Source organism: Castanea sativa, chromosome 5 (genome assembly GCF_040712315.1).
Source record: "Castanea sativa cultivar Marrone di Chiusa Pesio chromosome 5, ASM4071231v1".
NCBI lineage: Eukaryota > Viridiplantae > Streptophyta > Magnoliopsida > Fagales > Fagaceae > Castanea > Castanea sativa.
Genome location: NC_134017.1, coordinates 15,694,161 through 15,715,887, shown reverse-complemented (window position 1 = coordinate 15,715,887; position 21,727 = coordinate 15,694,161). Strand labels below are relative to the sequence as shown.

At 34.7% G+C, this 21,727-nt stretch overlaps 2 protein-coding genes across 2 annotated transcripts; one reads left to right on the top strand and one right to left on the bottom strand.

The window, feature by feature from the left end:
- Positions 1–286: 286 nt before the first annotated feature.
- Positions 287–7,767, top strand: LOC142636313 (clavaminate synthase-like protein At3g21360). The gene is made up of 3 exons (XM_075810494.1): positions 287–793; positions 6,135–6,388; positions 7,215–7,767. Exons 1-3 carry the CDS (start codon positions 425–427, stop codon positions 7,573–7,575), a joined length of 984 nt encoding a protein of 327 aa, XP_075666609.1. The 5' UTR covers positions 287–424; the 3' UTR covers positions 7,576–7,767.
- Positions 7,768–9,562: 1,795 nt separating this feature from the next.
- On the bottom strand, positions 9,563–17,654 carry LOC142637101 (lysM domain receptor-like kinase 3). The gene is made up of 11 exons (XM_075811382.1): positions 16,756–17,654; positions 15,855–15,932; positions 14,926–15,225; positions 14,288–14,433; positions 14,098–14,187; positions 13,885–13,990; positions 11,910–12,061; positions 11,714–11,811; positions 11,484–11,631; positions 10,716–10,823; positions 9,563–10,006 (listed from the first exon to the last, which is right to left on the bottom strand). The coding sequence occupies exons 1-11, from the start codon at positions 17,390–17,392 to the stop codon at positions 9,842–9,844; spliced, it is 2,028 nt and encodes a 675-aa protein (XP_075667497.1). The 5' UTR covers positions 17,393–17,654; the 3' UTR covers positions 9,563–9,841.
- Between the last annotated feature and the right edge of the window lie 4,073 nt (positions 17,655–21,727).

Here is a 21,727-nt window from a genome sequence, read left to right as displayed (position 1 = left end):
AGAGATATATGTACATTATTATTATTATTATTATTATTATTGCAGAAATTATGGCTCTTGTCGTCAATAATTCTAACAGTCCCACCAATTATTATTAGAATCTGTAGTGTATTCAATATAACCACCCACAGTTCATCCTCTATTTATTTGCTTATATTATTGCAACTTTTTGATGCATAAAGCATTATTATTATTATTTTTTTTTTTGAGAATGATGTATAAAGCATTATTTGTTTCACTGATTGAATTCTAAAAGCCCAAAACCACCATTCATTGAACCTGGACACAAGCAACGAACAAACAGCAAAGGCTCTTCGCTAATTTTCCACTTCCCACCAGAGTTCACAGAGTAAACAAACAGATTCACAGAAAAACAAATGAACAGAACAGAACAGAACAGAACAGAACAGAGCAGAGCATAACCATGTCGGAGACATTCTTGGAAGTCCAAATCCCACACCAAAAGCTTTTCAACGGAATTCAATTCCCTTTAGTGCTATCACCCAACCCCAATTCCCAGACCCCTACTTCCTCTCTGTCTCTTTTCACCGAAGCCATCAAAACTGAGAAAACATTTCTCGACTCTGTTCTCCGCAAGTCCGGTGCTGTACTCCTCAGGGGCTTTCCTGTAAATACAGCCTCTGACTTCAACGACGTCGTTGAGGCCTTTGGCTTCGAGGAACTTCCTTACGTGGGTGGAGCTGCCCCTCGGTCCAACGTTGTGGGTCGGGTCTTCACCACCAATGATTCCCCGCCAGACCAGAAGATTCCTTTTCACCATGAAATGGCTCAGGTATATTCCGTAATTTCATCCCTTTTTTTGGGGCAATTTGCTATTGAGCTTTTATATTGAAGGTGTTGTCGTTTTTTATTAATACTAGTACAGAGTTTATATACAGTTTGTCGTTTCACCATGTGGACGACATGTTGTCGTTGAAATTAAATATCATTTGAGAGCAATGGCACGGGTAAAATTAGGAGTGTTCACCAAACCGCATAAATCGCACAAATTGTAAAAATTACACTAAAATTGTCTGCAAATTGACATAACCACACCGTACTGCAAGTAATAGTGTACCGCACCGCAAGTAATAGTGCACCACACCGCACTGCACCTTCTTTATATATTAATATTTTTAATTATTTTTAATATTAAATATATTATTAATAGTTTAATAACCCTAGTTTTCATTAAAAAAAATAACTTGATAACCCTTTTTTTTTATAAGTAGTTTGATAGCCCTAGCAAATGTTGATTAGGAAAACAAGCCCAAAATAAATAAATAAATAAACTAACTCAATAGTTTAAAACCTGGACCAAAACAAAAAGAAAAATTAGTTTTGAGCTGGGTAGAAAAAACCTAAAATTTGAAAAATATACCAACTTCAAATCATTCAAATTGCATCTTATACACCGCATCGCATATGTGACCTCAAAAATGAGGTACGGTTATAGTTTTGGTTAAACTTTAAACTATACCACACCGCACCGCACATGTGATTGCAAAAATAAGGTGCGGTGCAATTATGGTTTTAGTTAAACCGCACCGCAAAGTGTGGTGCTAAAAATAGCCCAAAATCGCACCGCACCGCACCGCACCGCGAATACCCCTAAGTAAAATATTCTATCCATTTTAACATAAGAATATACTTTTTCTATTTTACACAATTACTTTTTCAAAACACTCATATCAGTTTATCTATTTTACAAGATATTTCAATAAAATATTCATTCTTCATCAATTTTTTATTATTTTTCCTAATGGTCATACTTTTTTAATTTAAACTTATATTTTAAGTAAACTATCAACACGAGTGACTTGGCTAGTGGAGCAGCTTGTGGCGGAGGTCTGATGGCCGAACCGTTGAAATAGTGGCCCCGACGAATGCCGCTGAATTGGTCTCGCCACCCACCGTACCGCCAAATAGTGACCCACCGGTGGGTGGATTGTTAAAATAGTGGAATCCATTCTCAACTTCAAGCGGATCTTGTTGAGCATCTATGACAACAACAAGACCAGTCGTAGGAATTTGAAATTCTAAATTTCTAAGTATATGCTTTTATTTAATGTGAACCTTCAATGGAATCTGAAATTTGCAAAGTTTAATATCATAATAAAATTTTCAAATTGCATTCCTTTGATGTTCTATGAGATTATTTATCTGAATTAGCGAAATGAAGGAAGATAGCAAGTTCCTACTGCATCAGATAGTCCAGCCTCATGTTTCAAATCTGTTTCCTCTCCCATATTGACGATAATCTCCTCTGTATCACCACCTTTCATGAAGAAAAAAAAGATAACCAAATGCTTTGTGGCTCTGTGAATCTATATGGCATTAAAAAATGATGCTTTAACTTTTACAAATCTTCAAAAGGCAAGTATGAATAAATTAGAAGTGTAGTTATCAAACCTCCAATCAGAAACCACACACCTTTTACGTAGCATCTAGTGCAATCCAGTTCAAATAAGATGTAATATCTTAGGAGCTTGACTTATAATTTGAGCCTTAGACGGATTCCAATACGGCGGATTCAATGCAGATTCCAGTTCAAATTTAATGCAAATTCTACTAAGGCAAATTCCAATAAGGCAATGTGCTAGTACTGAAATTTATTGCTTGACTTAGAATTGAAATGCACAAATTTAATGCAGATTCCACTAAGGCAAATTTAATCATAAACCCTGCTTCACCCAGAACAGAATGACAAAAACAGAGACATTGTTATTATCCAAGTGCTAATCCTTGCACAAATTATCTTGTATAGAATGACAAAAACAGAGACATTGCTTCACCCAAAATAGAATGACAAGAACAGAATCACAAATTAAATTGAATAACCAAGTGCTACTGTCCGTGCACAATACAAAATTTACAACATTGCTATTTGCTTTGCACAAGTGAAGACTACAAAAATATATCTAACATGATTAGAACTTGAATAATCATGTTCTCTACACAAGTAAATACTATAAAAGAGATGTCTAACATCAAATTATCTATGTCAACCATGTGCTAGTATGTTTGCACTATACAAAAATTACTTGATTAGATATTGTCAGTAATAATATTCAAATTGTGACGGAAATTTAGACCTTAACCTCTCTAAGATATCCAAACGACGTAGACGAATATATTCTTTTTGCTTAGGATCCATGGTTCTTGTATCTTTAATCATAATTTCATCTTCCACTTTTCTCTTTTCTACTTCATTCTTCTCTTCCTTGATACGAATCAACTCCCTTCGTTATTCGGATGCAATGCACATTAACTCTCTTCGATCTTCTAATGCAATGCGCGTACTTTCCTTTTTCTCCTCAAGCATTCTCCTCTTTTCTTCCTTAATTTCATCCAATTGGGAGGAAAGTATTGGGACCACATCATCACTATTCTTTCTTTTCTTTAATTTCTCCTTTTCGGCCTTCTTGCCTATGGGTCTCTCTAAAGTTTCGCTAGAGTTCATCTCATCATTATCTTCGTCTAGATTTATTGAGCTTGCAAAAGTAGGACAAGATTGTGTGGCTAGCTGTCTTGTGCAGACCTTCATGTTATCTCTTAGATTCAACCACTTAGCTGTATTCCTCAAAATTCTCCAACAATGTTCTAATTGAAATGCATTTTTGATATTATTTTTATACATAGTTTTTGCATTATTAATCTACAAAAGTAAAAAATTGAAAATAATGAGAATCATAAAACTAAAAGTGCATTGATGTATAATATATATTAGATGTTGAGTCAAAATACCTTGTCATGCTCAGTTTTACCACTTTCATTCCGGTTCTCAATTTGGGCCAAGTATCCACAAAACTTGTTGGTCTCCCTTTGAATTGTTGACCACTAACTACTTAAAGAGTCCTTGGAGCGGTTAAATTTCTTATCATTGTGGAAGGTGGACCAAATTCTATCCCAAAATGTTGTGTTTTTGGTTCATTAATGTCACGGCATCTAAGCTAACATTGAGCCACACTCACACTAGCTTAATGTCTTCATCTACGGTGAAGTTGTTTCCCCATTGACTTTTCTTAGTAGTTGATTTTTTTGTAATGGGGGGTGCAGATTGTCTCATTTCAACTTGGGGTGGAGGTTGATGGACATTCAAGTCTGAATGTGGAGTGGACATCAAAATACTATTGTCAAAACCTTGTTCCTCGTCCTGTAAAATGTCAAGGAAGAAGGGATTTTGCGAGTCCATCACCTAACAAACACCAAAGTGATTCAAAAGCACCACTTTAACATAAGCAACCAAAGTAATTTAGGGTACTATCTAATGCTAAAACTGAAAATTCTAACAAGTGCAAGATAAGATCAAGTCATTGCCAACTATCTAATAACACAACTCTATCAAGTGCGAGATAAGCAGAGCAGCCAAGAAAGTCAAGCCAAGAAGGTCAAGCATAGCAGCCAAGAAGGCACAAATCTGTTCACCAAATAATAAAAACATCATTACTTTAATTGAAAGTCCATATTAAAATTGTCCTGGCTTTTTTCAATTTTGCATTAAGACATTAAACTACAACCACCAACTCATGGATCTGAATTAAAATTCTTGATGTTTCAACAAAACAAGAGCCACAATTAATGAAAAAGAGAGCAATGAAGAAACCACATGAAGGTAATAACATAGAATATGGTTATGATCAAGTGATTACATAGAATACAAGATACAAATCCTAACAACTCTAGGATTGTGAATAGATAGGATAGAGTTGTTTCCATTTCAAATACCTTTGCATTTCACAGTACTCTTGTATTTCAAACACTCTTGTATTTCAAATTTTGTATCTATACAAATTCTATTATAAAATAAATAAATAAAAAACCTTGAACGAATTCTATTACAAATTCTATTATAAATAAAAAGACTTGAACCGTATCTGTACAAGTCCTAACCTTTGTTTTTTTTCATTAAAGAGGATTTTATTGATAGCTAATAAACGTGTGGCACAGAGACATCAACCAAGACATTAAAATCAGAGTCATAACAAACCATAACTATCAAAACAAAACAATATGACAAAGTCATAACACACTACAAACAGAATCCCACTGAGTCCCAAAATTAACACTTTCATGCCCTCACTTGAATTATAGGTTCACGTTTTTGAGTTCCTGGAACTCAAAATTTTAGAGTAGAACAATCTTTTAATTTACATCGTTTTTTAAGGCTTGAACTAATAGTAAACCCTAAAAAATTATTTTAGAGAAACTCTCAAGAATCGTGCTCTAAACCAAAGAAAAAAAAAACCCTAAAATCTCAATGAGAAAAACTCATACCTTTGAGAAATTTGCCCCAAAATCTGTCAATAGAGATAACTCCAAGCTGATCCACCCTCCTCACAGGGCTGCAAAACTCCCCCAAACCAATCACATTCTTTCCCGTGGTGATGAGAATGAGCAAGAGGAAGAGTTGAGAGCAGCGGACGAAGAGAGAAGACGAGAGGAAGAGGTTAGGAATGAAACAGGGAGAGAGTACTGAGAGGTGTTGTTGATGGGTGTTTTTTTGGTTAAAATGTGTAAAATTAACCCTTTTTTTTGTATTTTGCAAAATACAAATAGCAGCTCTATCACTTATTATAGAACAAGTGCACATAAATTTAAAAAATAAATATATAAATAAAACCCACAGCAAACCATCTTCAGTTCTTGAAAACTTTAGAGGAGATGCTCCAATTTGCACAAAAGACTTTGTTCTGCAGTGACAACTTCACCTTCTTGCAAAACTCAATTCGAGGTTTAACATCCCACTTGATGGAGTTGACAACGGCATCTTCAGATTCAACAAGCCCTCTGTATACCCGAGAATTTCATTGAAGCCAAATATGATAAACAGTAGCAGCCATGACCAGTTTACATAATACAGCCTTTAAGAGAACTTTTTTTTGGCAACTCTCTAGTACCCCAAGCAATCACAGCATCACATTGACACTTAGGGTTCTTAACCAAACACATGCACATTATTACAAAAGATTATGTCAGCAACAAATGTGAAATATTTTGTGTCACTAGATTTATTATGCATATGGAATCCTCGAATGTGGGATTTACACGTGAGTGTTGCACACCTCATTGTGTAAGATATTTTTATCAGCGTATCTTCTTGAGCTTTGTTTAAGACTTGGGTTTATTAATAGGTTACTACATTCCCTTCCAAGCTGTTTTTCTTCTGTGAAGTGGAGCCTGGAAGTGGGGGAGAGACTCCTATAGTTCTTAGCCATCTTGTCTATGAAAAGATGAAAGAGAGACACCCAGAATTTGTTGAACGACTAGAAGAGCATGGATTGTTATATACGCGGGTAATAGGAGAAGATGATGATCTGTCATCTCCGATCGGGCGTGGGTGGAAATCAACATTCTTGACCAAAGACAAGAGTGTGGCTGAGGAAAGGTTTGTGATTTGAACTATTGTTTGATATCTGAAATGATTTTTATTCCAAGCATTTGTGCATGACAGGCTGCGGTTTCTTATCTGGTAGTTGATTCTTGTAAAACATGAACAAACCAGACATGGTCCTGTTTTGATTGGAAATACATGCAACGAGATAGGTGAAACAAGTTAAAGCACAGTCTACTTTGGACACAAATTTAGCTCTCATTAATATAATCATAGTTCCTAAACCATAACAACTTATTAATGTTCTTGACAGTAGTGTTATTCCAAGACTAGTTGAAACCACTTCAGTATATGTTTCTTTTGAAATCACTAGTTGTACGGTGATGAGGGATAAAAAGTTGCCATGTTGCAAGCTGTGATGGCATTTTTTCAGCAGAATTATTTGCTTATGACCTGCTATATACCTATGGTATGCCAATGCTCTAGATTTTATCTTTATGTTGCTCAGGTTCACTGTAATATATGATCAGTATAGGTGAACTTCTTGTGTTCAAACTCATTACAGCAACAACTATATTTTTGCACACGTACCATTTTCTGAACAGCTTTTCTTGTATAGCTTCTATTTGATAGATATTAGCAGGCTCAATGCCTTGCAAAAAGTATTGCATGAGGCCATTGGTCAGGACATTCAGGACTAATCATCTTATAGATGTCCCATATATTCAATTTAAGCTCTTGTGCTATCTGTATAGCTAAGATCATCTTTTCATTCGATGGCTTCAAAGTAGATTAGTATATACAATTACAAAGCGTTAACAGGCATAATATCTATCATTTGGACCTGGAGATAATATGGCTCTACCAACACATTTGACAGGGCAGCTAATGTGGGGACGAAGCTGGAGTGGCTGGAGGATTCAGTGAAAACAATAATGGGTCCAATCCCAGCTATTAAATTCGACAAGACAAGACAGCGCAAGATTTGGTTTAACAGCATGGTTATCGCTTATATAGGCTGGGAGGATGCCAGGAATGATCCTGTAAAAGCTGTTACCTTTGGAGATGGCAAACCATTGCCAGCTGATATCGTCTATGACTGTCTAAATATCCTTGAAGAGGAAAGTGTAGCCTTTCCTTGGCAGAAAGGTGATGTTCTTTTGCTGGATAATTGGGCTGCCCTTCATGCCCGAAAGTCATTTGATCCACCTCGCCGTATACTAGCTTCACTTTGCAAGTAGTGTTAGTGCATCTTCACCCTGCAAATGGTTTTATTGGTTGGTACGAAATTATATAATTTTAGGCTGCGTTATGGAGATGTATAAATGATGTGTTGCAATGGCGTACAAACTATATTTGCAGTTTATGCCACGTTTGTGGAGAAGTATCAACAGTATCAGTATGAATAAACAAAACCTGTTACAATAGCTCCACAATAGAAATTTGGTTGAAAATTTAACCTACCTGTCTAGTTAGACCCAAGACATACATGAAACTAAATGCATACCCTTTTTTTGTTTGCCTCCACGAATTCTTCTCCTAGGATATATCAAATTATCACGGTGCTATCACCTCCTTACTTTTTGAAAAATACTAGTTTTGTGGTCAAATGCACCACCTCATGAGAATTATGGCAGATTATAGAAAAAAAATTACATCTTAATGTCGAGCACGTATTATGCAAATTCACCACCAACTTGCTACCTTGAAGAAAGAAAACTCCTCTATAACAGACCATTCTCATCAATTTACCAGTTTTGCCAACACTCTTGCTACTATTGATCAACCACTCAATGATTTTGGGGTTTTTGGTTTCTTATTGGCTGGCCTCGAATCTGAATATGACTCCTTTGTGACTTAAGTGTCGCTGTGATTTAAGCCACAAAGCAATCATATTTGTAATTGAGGCCAGCCAATAAGAAAGAAAAGGCTCAAAGTCATTGAAAATATTCTGCTTAGAGGAGTTTCCCTTTCTTCGAGGTAATAAGTTGGTAGTGGATCCGCATTGTCCTTAACTTGACACTGAGACGTGAATGCTTTTTCTAATGTCTGCCATGCTTCTCATGAGGTGGTGCATTTGACCACTTGCTAGGATTTTTCAAAAAGTGAGGAGATGATAGCACCAAGAATTATTTGATCCTAAATTCATCAAAAATTGATTTTCACTATCTGTTTGAGTAGTGATGGCTTGTGGTGGAATTGGTGTTGATCCATCAAGGTAGCCATAAAGGTGTTGCACTTTCAAGTAGGGAACAAGTTGAGCCTTCCATAGAAGATAGTTGTCTCTGTAGGTTTGATTGAGGGTGAATGTTGTTAAGATTGGTGAGAGAGATGTTTGTGGAAGATGAAGAATTGGTGATGCTGATGTTATTGCCATTGGTGGCAAAAGGAAGAAGTAGCCATATATCAAACAAACAAAGAAGAAATTATTGGCTTCATACCATGTAAAGATAATAACAATTGTAACATAATGTGCTGCCTTACCAAGAATGATGGTTAAGGCTACTGTATATATAACTCAACGTTGATTAATTTACGGCAATTGCATAACAACTGTACAGATAATAAAATTGAATTTAAACAATAAGATCAGTAGAGATAATTTCAACTAGGATTTATCCTCAGATTTCTGTATGCCATCTCTTCCATTTGAATGTGATTATGATCCCTTTAGTCTTTGAATTTGAGAGTGCCGACTTAACATTATCTTTTGTGGGCTATTCGTTATCATTATCTGTGACAGTAATAAACTTACGCTGCCTGACTTGGCGTGGTCCAGTTATAAATGAATAAAGGAATTAAGCTGGTAATGGAATTGAGAGATATTAAAAAGTTCAAAATAAATCATGCATTCAAATCCAAAGCGATGGCTAAAGTCCTATCCCTTCTCTTTGGTTTTGTTTTTGGTTGTTCTCCTTTCTTTTGTAATAGAATGTCTTATTCAGCCAAAAAAGAGATAATGGTCCCCATAACCATGACTAAAGCACAACAGAATATTCTCTAACTATGCTTTGTGATAACTCAAGCTTTGCATCAACCAGTCAAAGTGGAGAAACAGCATTTTAGATGACGGTATAAGCACGAGGATATCCCTGTTCATATCAGCATCTATGAGGCAGAATGTTTAATTTGTGTTTCATCCACCACAATTTACTTTTGAGAGTTTCATAAGTTTGTGGCAGAAATAACTATGTAGAAAATGTCAAAATATAAAGATTGATGTGAAAATGCTGTCAAAATGAACTTAAATAGCTTGTATTACAAAACGACATACACCCTCAGCCACATTTTACATCAAAATTTTCTCACACTAACTTCAAAAAGAATACAACATTTAAAAAATTAAAAATGATAGCAGAAGAAAAAAGATGCATACTGCCATCTTACCACCTTACTGGGTACCTCAGCTACTATACACAAATAATTAATATGGATCACAAGCTGAATAAAGAAAAGAATACATCAAAAGTAGCAAGTGGGATGAAAAGAAACTTGCTCCACTATGCACTATCTTCCTTGGACAAGACCACTGAATACTTGGCTGTTCCCAGCAAGAGTTGCTTCCCACTCCACAGAGGACAGGAGAATCTGAGACAGAGATATCACAACTTGCTTCATGTCAGGACGAAGGATAGGATCCTCATCCACACATTGCTTTGCCAGCATGGCCAACTATGCAAAGAAAAGCACAATCAGGAACAAAATAATGATGAGGTAAGTCACTATATAGTGCAACTTCCTAGGCAATTTTAAAAAATCAATGAAAGCGCTCATTTCCTAAAAGAGACAAAATGAGAATTGCTTTGCCTGCAAGTTGGTAATATAGACATCAACACCCAGGTTTCCTTATCATGATAACTAGATATAGAAATAAAGCTTAGGATCATATAGGCTTGGTTCCAAACTATTGAAGATATGTTGAATCACCAAGGGTATATAGACTGATATCTCTTTCTTGGGTGGGATATCAAGTGAAAAAACACCACCAGAAGTCCCATATTCCAATTGCTTGGCAGATTTATACAATATCACTTTATTAGTATAGATCATGCTTCCCCTTTGCTTCCATCTAAAGAGAGAATAAGGGCTTCTTTCTTGTACAAATCAACATATCAATGTACTTCATACTTAAAAATATTATCAAATAGTAAGAATTTTCTTTTTTGATCATTTCCTCGTCAGCTTCCCCCAACACCCCCATCCAAAAAAGAATCATTTCCTTGTAGTGGACAAGGTTTAACTATAACGGATTATTGTCCCAAAAAGGTTAAAAGGCTGTGGAAAAACTTTTAAGACTCTTATTGATAAGGCAAATAAAGATTAAATCAAACATCTGCAATAAACATACAATAAAAGAGATCAAAAGGTGATTATAGATTACCTTAAATAGGCAGTCATGAGGATAAAGATCCATCATATTTGGATCAATGTAATCCTTCATGCTTGACATATTCATGGAGTCAGGGGAGTTCCTTAGAGCTCCTAACATCTGCAATTTCACGAAAGCTTTAGAAAAGCAGCACCCAACATGCATGCTTGCACAAGAAAGCAGTTCCAACATAAAAACACAGCCTATGGAGCAACAAAAAATAATTAATACAGGAAGAAAATTGGTGTGCAAGCAAAAAGTGAACCATTCACAGGTCTAAGACTTTACAGAGTGTGTGAATGAAAGTGAACCATAAGATAAATATGCATGAAGAATTACCCCAATTTATCTTCTTCTTCTTTTTCTTTTTTTTTAACACAATGTTTAAGCCCTTAGTTTGGAATTGAAGTATCTCCTAGATATGATAGTTCTAATGCGTGAAGAAATAGGGGCAATATGATTGGGGAATATTTACTTTTTACTGGAAAACTATGCAATCACCCTTCTCAAGTCTTAACCTTTACCAAAAGAATTGAAAACTCCTCAATCCAATTCAACATAAGTGGTAAGCATAGGATTCGGATTACAGAACCAAGAATTGAATTATTAATGAGGCAATTCTCAATCAAAGCCTACTGCATACCCTATCACCTGATATTCCAGATTTGGTAAAATGAGCACCTCAAATACATAAAACATTAATTTTATAGGAGAAAACCATTTCATGAATCAAGACAATATTATGTATTGGACAAATGTTGTCACATTGGCAGAACTTACAATGGATGCCAGTGAGCGTCTTTCAGGATTTTTCATCATCATGCCTTCTGTTCGTATAATCGCCTCCTTTCCAGATATAAGCTCAAAAAGAACAACACCATATGCATAGACATCACTTTTGGTTGTGGCAAGACCATTACTCAAGTATCTGTATCAAAACAAGAAAACAATTGATCCTAGATGAACTACTTGTTAAGGACCATAGTAGCCAGCTATAAGTAGTCACTTACTCTGGAGCCAGATAACCATATGTGCCAACAACTTTGGTTGTCGTAGCTTCTCCCTCACCTTTTTTTCCAACAAGTTTTGCCAATCCAAAATCTGAAATCTAAATGTAGAGAGGGGATAAAAACATATTTAGCAAGATGGATTACATGTATACAAAGAATATACATATTACATCAATGAGATGTACTATGTTTGAACCTTCGCCCTGAAGCTACTATCAAGTAAGATGTTGCTTGTCTTGATATCTCGATGTACATAATGACTTTTGGTGTGCTCATGGATGTATTCAAGACCTCTAGCAGCATCAAGGGCAATCTGAACTCTCATGATCCAAGAAAGTGACGTATGATCTGCAAGTGAATTGAACCATACACAGATTTAAGTAATATATACCCATGCATATATGTCTTATCATATACAGCATCATATTGCAAATTTGAAGTCCAAAGACCAAGACTTATGCCTTGACCTTTTAAAGATGCCAGGTTCACCAAAAGGGCATGGACCAGGAAGTTCATTGAGAGATTGTGCAATTATTTTAATTTCAATTCATATACTTTCCATTTTATTGAGATGGAAAGGGTTGGCAACTGTTGTGATCATGCCTGCAGAAGGCTCAACAACTTCAAGTGGACTTGGATGCATTCCCACTCATTTTCAGGTTTTGGCTGGTGCTAGTAACCTTCAAACACAAAAACTTAGGCTACTAGAAAGTGAGCCCACAAGCTATATTTATCTTACTTACACACACTAAAATTCTCTCACATATAGGCTTGACCAATAAAACTGAACCAATTGCAGGCCTTAAACATACAGACAGAAGAAATGAACAGAATGGGGGCTACCAAGACTTGAACCAAGGACCTCATAGACTAGGCTACAATACTATGTTGGATAACAAACAATTCTAAACACTTAAATTATTACGCTGTTTATCAAGCTAACAGATGCGTAACAGTCTTACACTAACACCTAACCTAGCCTAGCACATAGAAACTTTTGCTAAGCTTGAACCTTGACTGAAGGTAATACATTTTATGTCATAAACAACATTTTAATAACTAAAACGTAAACTTTGCTAGATAACAGCCCACCATCAGGCTAAATTTTTTTAATTTATTACCAATAAATTATTTTTTAAGGACAAAGTTTAACTACAAACTTGGTTGTTGCCATTAGCTACAACTCCACTCAATATATTTTTATTGAATGTGAATTTTGAAAAATCCACCTTTGAATTACATTTTCTTTTTGTATCTCCATGCTTGCAAAATTTCCAGGAAATCAAAAATCAATAGCTATCGCATCAATCAAATGCTTAAATTCAATTTTTTGTACTCTTAAAATCATGCATAAAAAAAGTTTATGGATCGAATAGTAAATATCATCCGATTGGCACGAAATTTCACGTGCATGTTAAGAACATAAAGAACATGCAATCCAATGGTTAAATTTCAAATATGTAGCCATATTTTTTTTAGTGGGAGTTGTAACCATTGGCTACAACCAAGTTTGTAGCCAAACTTTGTCCTTTTTTAAATAACCACAATCAGGCCAGCTAGGGCCTTAATCTCCTATACAAATCCTGCGAAAAATAGGTCAGTATATTGTCAGGCCTGACTTCATAGAACTTTAGGCCCAGGCTAAGCTTGGTTCTAACACTAGGTGTGCTTGGATAGTTGGTTGGCCCAAGCCTAAAATTGCCACCACTAATCACAACATCAGTATGATGAACATTAAATCCTAGAGCAATAAGAAAAGCAGTTTCTCATGTTTGAACATCATCATAGGTTAAAAGCAAAGGATTAATACTAATCATCTTTAATTCATATTATTATCACACTAACTCATTATCATAATTGGTCAACAAATGAACCAAAACGAACTTGAAGACATGTACATCAGAAACCATAATGAAACCTAAAATCATGCCTAAAACAAATTTAATTAAAGTTTTATGTTCCCCGCTTAGTGTTCTTATTTTACAGTCATATAAATCCTATCACAACTAACAAAATGCACTGATTAGTTATTTATTAATTCTCACATAAGAAATCATTTTATCAATTTTTAGAAAGATAAGACTTTAGAAATTAGTAAGTCAGGACAACAAGATCCTTACAGACAAGTACTACATGATACATTCAAAGAAAGCATCAACGTGTATTCTTACCCTTGCTCTGAGGATCATGTAAATGGCTTCTAAGGGAACCCTTTTGGGCAAATTCGTATATAAGGAAGAATTCATCATCAGTAGCCGCATAGCCAATCAATTCTACCTTGACAAAATTAATTCAAAACAGGCGTCAAAGCTTTGAATTGCTAAAAGCTACAAACTCCGAGCTAACAAATACTTTTTGATTATTCAATATACAAAGAGAATTACCAGATTTGTATGATGAACCTTGCACAAGACTTTCATCTCCGCCATAAATTCTTTAGTTTTTGTCGCCGTCATTCTTTTAATAGCAACTTCCTAAAAATTTTGAAATTCATTACTGATGGTCCAATGTGGAAGCTTACTTTATATACTCAGGAAATCTAAGTAATTATAATAGAAGTAGGCAGCTGCAAACCTGGTCATGAAGGTGGGCAAAATACACAGAACCATAAGTTCCATGCCCAAGAAGACTTGAGTCAGAGAATCCATCAGTTGAGGAAAAAATTTCTTCATATGTGAAAACCGTGGGCTTTTCCATGTCAAAGACATCAGTCCCTAGAGCTGCAACAAACAAGATAATAATACCAGTCAGACATCTATTACACTTAATGAACATAAGAAAATTACCATATTGTATTTGTCCAGAAGAAGAATGGATCATTGGAGCAGAACAGCTCAACATCTTCCCAACTTATAAAATTTCACTAATCTTTTATTGAGATAAATGTTTATACACAATTTACAATTATGGATTAGCCATTACGTAAGAAGAGAGTTTAACTTCTTTTTGTGATGCAAACACACAGAAAATACAAGATCAGCAGTTCTCTGAGACTTTTCCAAATCCCATGAGGCAAATAGTTTCTGTCATTCTTACAAAACCCATGAGGCAAATATACACACATTTATGTACACATGGTTATACCAATCATAGTAATATGTTTCCCTGCTACAGAAGTACACATTTCAAATGATTGGACAGCATTACTTAAAGCTGAAATTTCATGAAGTAGAAAAAATTTCAAGTTTAATAAAATAGTTTGGAAATGATACCTTTGGGAATAGGAGTCTGGTGGTTGCTAGGTTCCCCATTGGTTTGCTTCCAATCCCCAGACTTGCAGCAAACATACCTTCCTGAACCACAACAGAAACTTGGCTTTCGTAGAATTTGAAACTTATGAGAAACTTTGCCTTCAGAATCTTTTGTGTGACTACTTTGGCCTTCAGAAAAGCATTTTGACGACCTCAAGGAAAGAAAAACAACCACGCTTAATATAATCAATGCAAGACCAATCCCTAAACCCCCAATAATCCATCCATATGGTATGTGAGCCTTATGGTTCTCTTGATGTACTGCAAACAAATAGCACACAATGCCTTATATTTCTCATAAGAAATAACTCTGGCAGCATGGCACATATGCATGATTAAAAAGCTCATTTGGAAAAATAGAACCAGCAGGAAGTAATAAATCAAAATAGGAAACTAGGAATTACACAAAACCAAATAAATTCTAAACCATATTCTCAAAAAGGAAATGAATTACTCGAATATCACTAACATGATGTTCTCTGCCATAAATGAAACATCCAAAGTAACTGCTTATAATTTAATACATGTCATTCTTCATAGCTAATATGTACTTCCCTCCACAGGGATCTACATGCAGTTTTGCAGAAGAAATTCACTTTGTTTCTAATCAGTTTACGATGCAAATTTCAATTAACAAAAAAATCTGCAATGCATACTTGAATATAGATCTCTCAGAATAATCTAGCTAGTTATGTTTACTTTTAGACAAAATGGCTCTGCCTAATTGGAGTTTCTCCATCTCACTTGAGATTAACTTTGATCAGAACGTTCTCTAATAATATTTAAAGCAACAAATTGCCAACTTTTCATATTAGCACCATAAAGGAATTTGCCATTTCTGTGAAATTTTTTTGAATTTCTTTAGTGAAGATATATTCATTAATTCATACCTGAGATATCGTCTACCGATGGAGCAGGAGCAGGAGCAGGAGGGATATCAATCTTCGAAGGATAAGGCTCACCGGGGACTGAAAAAATAAATCAATCAATCAATGAAATGGAACCAAACAAGGGAAGTCTAACAATGATTACATTCTTAAGAAAATGGCCATAATATCAAGTCTATTTTGCACCCCCAATATGTAAAAGAACATAAATAAAATTGATACTTCATAAAGAACTAACATAGCCTATCAAATCTGCAAGCCAATTGCAGATGTACTCTCCAGCTGATTTAATGAATGGGATTTTTCCCTCTAAGGCTCCACATACAAAATATTAAATTAATAGTAAAATCCATGACAAGTTACAAATAAGCAACAAATTTACTTGGTGGCTTTTGATTCACTACTTCTTCAGTTCTCCTGACAAGTAATGCCAACTCCCCCAATTTACATAACATGGCATCGTTCCTTTCACATAGAAACCTTTAATACATATAACCTCAATAAAAATCCAGATCCAGAATAGAATTTTACCAAATTGAAGCACAACCCAAAATTCAGTCCTTGACTTGTTACTGAACAACCCACCATTACCTACCATTCTTGATGCAAAAAAAAACCTAATGACCACTGCATGTTCTCCCAATGAACCCAATACCAATTCCACTCATCCAATCCAAAAAGAGCAACCTTATAGGAACTGAGAAGTTTAATCATATGTATCAAATTCTAACACAAAAATTCAATTCTTACAATTTCGTGCTAATCTTTAACACTTTCCCCAACAATTGTAAAAACTTACTCAACCACATTTAACCAAAAACCAAACAAAACCCATTAAAGATTTCAAAACCTCATAACTCAAAAGCAATAACAAAAATACCAAAAAAGAGCAAAGAAACCAAACCTGAATTCAAAGGAATATAATACAAAGCACCCACAGTGACATTATCAGGATTGTTAATCCCATTCACTTGCTCAATACTCTCCATAGTGACACCAAAACGACTTGCCAAAGACTCCACACTATCCCCATCTCTCATCACATAACTCATGAAGTAATTCCACAAGCCACTGGAGCAGCCACAGAAGAGCCTCAACGAAACGACAGCCCCAACCCTGGCCTTACGTGTTGTATTGGGCAAATTGAAACCCAACCCATCATAGGCCTCCAACGCTATGTCGTTCACAAACCCCACGTTGGATCTCACCGTGAAAGTTGTGTTTGTGGCGTACTCCCTCGGCGTGTATAAACAAGAACAGTTTTTCCTGATGAAAAGGTAGTTGAAGTTAAAGCCGCTGTGACCGTTGTCAAGGCCGTTGCTTGGTTCAACTGTTATGTCGTTTGGGAGCACATCAAACATAGATTGGATCACATCCAGTGTCTGGTTTGGTTCAGGCTTGAAAGCCAAAAACGAAGTGCAGAGTCGTGTCGTGTCAGTACAGTTCATTGGGGTTGTTGTTGTGTTCGACAAAACAGAGTTTACTAGAAACATAAGAAGAAAAAGAAAGAACCAAATGGGTTGTGTCCGTACAGCATTCATGGTTTTGAGAGAGAAGAGAAGCTAAGTTCTGAGGTGAAAAGTGTGGATTTTGATAGCAAAAAGTGAGAGAGAAGAGAGAGGAGTTTGATGAAGAGAAAAGGGTAGGTGAGTATTGAAGAAAAGGGAGTGAATTGGTGTGGTGTACTGAGGAAGAAAGGAATGACGAGAAGAAGAACAGAGCATGTTAGGAGTGTTTTTGTTTTGGGTTTGTTTTGTTTTGTTTTGGTCTGGTTTGGTTTTTTGACGGGTGATTATGGTTTCTGAAGAGTAAACTGTGAAGTGGCTTATTATTACACAAAGACAGTAAAAAGAGAAAGCGACCTGTTGCAGAGTGGACAAAAGAGAGAGCTTGCAGAGCCACCCACCTGCAGATATTTGGTGGGACTTTTTATTTTTGTTTTTTCTCTTTTACTAAATTAGCCTCTCTCTTTTTTTGGAAACATTACCCAAAAAAAAATAAGTTTTTTGTGTTATAAAACCCTTGGTATAAAGAGAAGGACAAGAAATTAATTTTGATTTAGTTTTGCTTTCACAATTCATTATATTTGAGAACATTGAAATTATTATTATTATCAACTTGGTGAATATCATCGGCTTTTTTTGCTAAATATTATGCTTTTGTAAAAATTTAAAAAAAAAATTATTAAAAAACTTCTCTCGAACTTATTTACGTAGTTTTTTTTTAGAATTCGAGTTCCTAAAATTATGGCAAAAAAAATGCTATATAACTAAAAAAGTTTCAAAATAAGTCAAACTTGAGCTCGAAACTCGAGTTTCACTCGGAAGTTGGAACTCTAATTCAAAAAAATGTGTCACATAACTAAATAAATTTGGACGAATGCTTTTTAATAAATAAATAAATAAAAATCTAAAAAAATGGTATTTGGCACAAAAAAATGCCTTGAATTATGTGCATTTTACATTGAATTTTTTTTAAGGAGTATCTAATTAGCTTAATTGATTGAATTTTTTTATCATGAATAAGAAGATTGAATTGTATGTTTTCCTACACAAATATTTATATATATATATATATATATATATAAAAGATTGAAACCTGTAGTATCTAGTCCATTATGATTTCTCTTTACCATCATGCTAATATATAAATTGATTTATATATATATATAGTTAAAATTCCATAATAAGTTCAAAGTTCAAACATAGATCCAATTGAGTTAATTGGAGTCTAAGTGAATATGAGAGTCCAATTTAATCAATATTAGAAATGTTTTATATTAGAGCTCTTTAAATACTTCATCCAAATGGATTTAAATGTAGATAATATCTTTTGAAGAAACTAATATCATAAAAACTCAACTGATTTTGAATATTTGTATTTATAGTTGCCAGTGGTCTTATGACCTGGTGATATCTACCTTCATATCGAATTTAGTTCCGTGATCAAAACCCTTTGTTTGAATTGAGGTGAAAAAGTGTATTTACAGTCTAAAATCTAAAATATAATGTTGCTTATCTAATATAAAACTTTCTTTTAATATTTGAGAAAATGAAGATGAGCAAAATAATAAATTCAGATCCTTCGCACATAACAAACAATAACAATAAGTGTTTGTTTGGCAAAAATTATTTTTACCAACTTATTTTACTATTTATGAGTCTTATTGTACCTTTTAATACTATTCATGAATCTTACTGTATTATTTCATTTAACTTTTATCTTTATCTACAGTATTTTTAGTAAAAAGTTTTCAGTTTCAGCAAAATAAGCAGATTCCAAACAAACACTAAGTTTAAATATAAATTCTTTTTTTTACAAATTTTATTGTTAAATGATGGACTCAAACAAAAAAACAAAGTTATTCCAAACAAAATAATTTTTTTAAAAACAATAAATCATATCAGTATTGGCTAAAACATTAAGGTTGAGTGGCATAAAATATATTTATATTTTCCAGGAAAATCAGCTGTAAGGCCAAATTGGGAAAAGAAATTCACGGGATTGGTAATGGGTAATGAAGGGTGGTTGTTTATGAGAAAAAGGGTGGGCACAAGTTGCGAAGAGCTGGCAATTGCAAAGAGAAGAGAGGGGACAGTTGGGATGGGTCCCACAAAAGACCTCCAATATCTCCAAAAATTCGCCGATGAAATTGATAGAGTTAAGCAAAAGACTACTCGTACTCGTGCGTCCACTCTCGACTCTGAAAACCCGTTGACTCGAATGGCTTTAACCTTATGGTAACCGACACTTACACTTACACATGCCATTGAGCCTCGATTGAGTACACTCTACTCACACTCACAGACTCACTGTATTTATTGTTTTGTAAAACAAAAGCATACTTTTTCTTTTTCTTTTTCCTTTTTTTTTTTGGTTTGGGCAGAGTGAAAGACAAAAGGCATTCATTGGAAGATCAATAAATGGTTTTGGGGTGAAGCTTCTCTCACAGGACATGATGCAACGCGGACACAACTCTTTTTTGGTGGATTCCTCTTGTTCCGCATAGTATCATATCTCAGTATGCACTGTATAGAAGCCAGATCAATGGTTTTTGCAACTTGTTTTGTAGTGGATGATTTAAGAGAGGATCTAGGAAGAAAATGGGATGAGAGATTGGTGTTACGAGTGGTAAGTGTGGGGGTCAAAAACACTTGATAGATGTCCTAAATAAGAATGCCTGATCAACACAACTAAGTTTTAAAAAGAGGGAGAGAAGAATTCACAATGGAAAGAATAAGAGTCAGTTCGATACATGTGTTTAAAAACTGAAAATTGTTGTTTGAAAGTATTTATGAAAATACGTGTGGATAAAAAAATATATAAAATACGTGTAGTGTTGTTTAAAAACTGAAAATGGTTGTTTGAAAACATAAACCAAACACCCCCTAAGCTTTTAATCAAAGACAAAAAATAGTTGAATTATGTGTTTATATATGAAGAAATGATGTTCTCGTTGTACAAAAAGGGATCCTAAGTGGTAGACACAAATGAAAAGTTCCAACTCTCTTTCTCTCTCTTGTTCTTGCTCAAGTCCTCCTTTTTTCTTTTTCTTTTTATCCCTCTTCCTATTGTTATCCTCCTCCTTTTATAGCCATTTCCTTTCATCCTCTAGCTTTTAGATAAATATGGGGGATATTTGTCTCATTAGCCTCTTACCCTGCCATTTCTTGATCACGGTGGACTTTTGGAGAGTGTTTTTACTATTCGGGCCAGACATTCAGCATTTATTATGGTTAACATTAGATAGGAAAAGTTAATTAATGTGGAAGTGACTATTACATTGTGCTTTACGTTTTCTTTGACATGTTTCTCGGGAGAAAGGTGAACGCCGGGTGGCCCCTGGTTAAGAGGAAAGTCGTTTCTTAGATAGTCTTCGTGTCCTTAGGAAAGTAGTGTTTCTCAAATTACCTAGGTAGTGAGTCCAAATGGGCCTAAGGGAGAATGGGTATAGCGGATTACCTTAGTTATGGGCCAGAATGGTCTCTTCCCATCAGAAGTCACTTTTATTTCTTGTTGCACTCCAGGCCGGGTCCATTCTTCAAATTTCCTCCACGGGTCAAAGTTCTTAGGCTGGATATAGGTCCCCCCACAAAAAGATAAGAATGAAAAATAGAGGGAAAGAAGATAAAAAGAGTGTCATTAAGCTAAAAGAATAAATGGGTGTTTTCTATTTAGGCTTACACTTTTTTATCTGTCCCAGATTTTTTTTTTCTTTTTTAATAAGAAAATTATCATTGATGTCTTAGTTGTGATATCAGAGACCAGAGAATTTAGAATAGGTATGTGATCATCTAGAAGTGGACGTACAATTAAAATGTTTTCATCAGTTCCCTATTTCGCATTTAGGTATCCTAAGTTTATGGTGGGCTCGGTAATTAGTTAATAATGATAAGCACTATGTCCACAACAGTTTTTCACAATATTTTCACAACAAATAAGGTAAATTATTACGAATTTTTAATTTGAATCCACCACTAAATTATTTTCTTATCCATCAGTAACAACTTACATGAACTTATTTTGAAATTATTGTGGACAGTGTGTTTTTCTTAACTAATATGCCTTTTGTAATTTTTATTTTCTTTTTTTTCACTTTTCAGTACATATAGACACCATTTTATTCTTTCTAAAGAAGACAATATGTAACAAAAACATCTCATATTTTGCATAAAATATCTCTCTCTCAAACATAGAATGACATGTTATTCAGTGCGTTTATTTGTTTTATTCTCAAACCTAATTATAAATTATTATTAATTTATAAATTGTTAAATTTTAGGAGTTTTTAGGATTCCAAGAACATGATATTTTATTATCTCTTTCTCTCAAACATTAATAGGGTTTATTTTCTTTTGGGAGATAGAGAGAGGTGG

Excerpts from the sequence above, each read along its gene's own strand:
- LOC142636313 (XM_075810494.1), top strand. The coding sequence starts at position 425 with ATGTCGGAGACATTCTTGGAAGTCCAAATCCCACACCAAAAGCTTTTC. Across the intron at positions 794-6,134 it reads TTCACCATGAAATGGCTCAG|GTTACTACATTCCCTTCCAA; the intron begins GTATATTCCGTA and ends GTTTATTAATAG. Across the intron at positions 6,389-7,214 it reads AAGAGTGTGGCTGAGGAAAG|GGCAGCTAATGTGGGGACGA; the intron begins GTTTGTGATTTG and ends CACATTTGACAG.
- LOC142637101 (XM_075811382.1), bottom strand. The coding sequence starts at position 17,392 with ATGAATGCTGTACGGACACAACCCATTTGGTTCTTTCTTTTTCTTCTT. Across the intron at positions 12,062-13,884 it reads ACATGATCCTCAGAGCAAGG|ATCATACGTCACTTTCTTGG; the intron begins GTAAGAATACAC and ends ATTCACTTGCAG. Across the intron at positions 10,824-11,483 it reads GACGCTCACTGGCATCCATT|ATGTTAGGAGCTCTAAGGAA; the intron begins GTAAGTTCTGCC and ends GTGAAATTGCAG.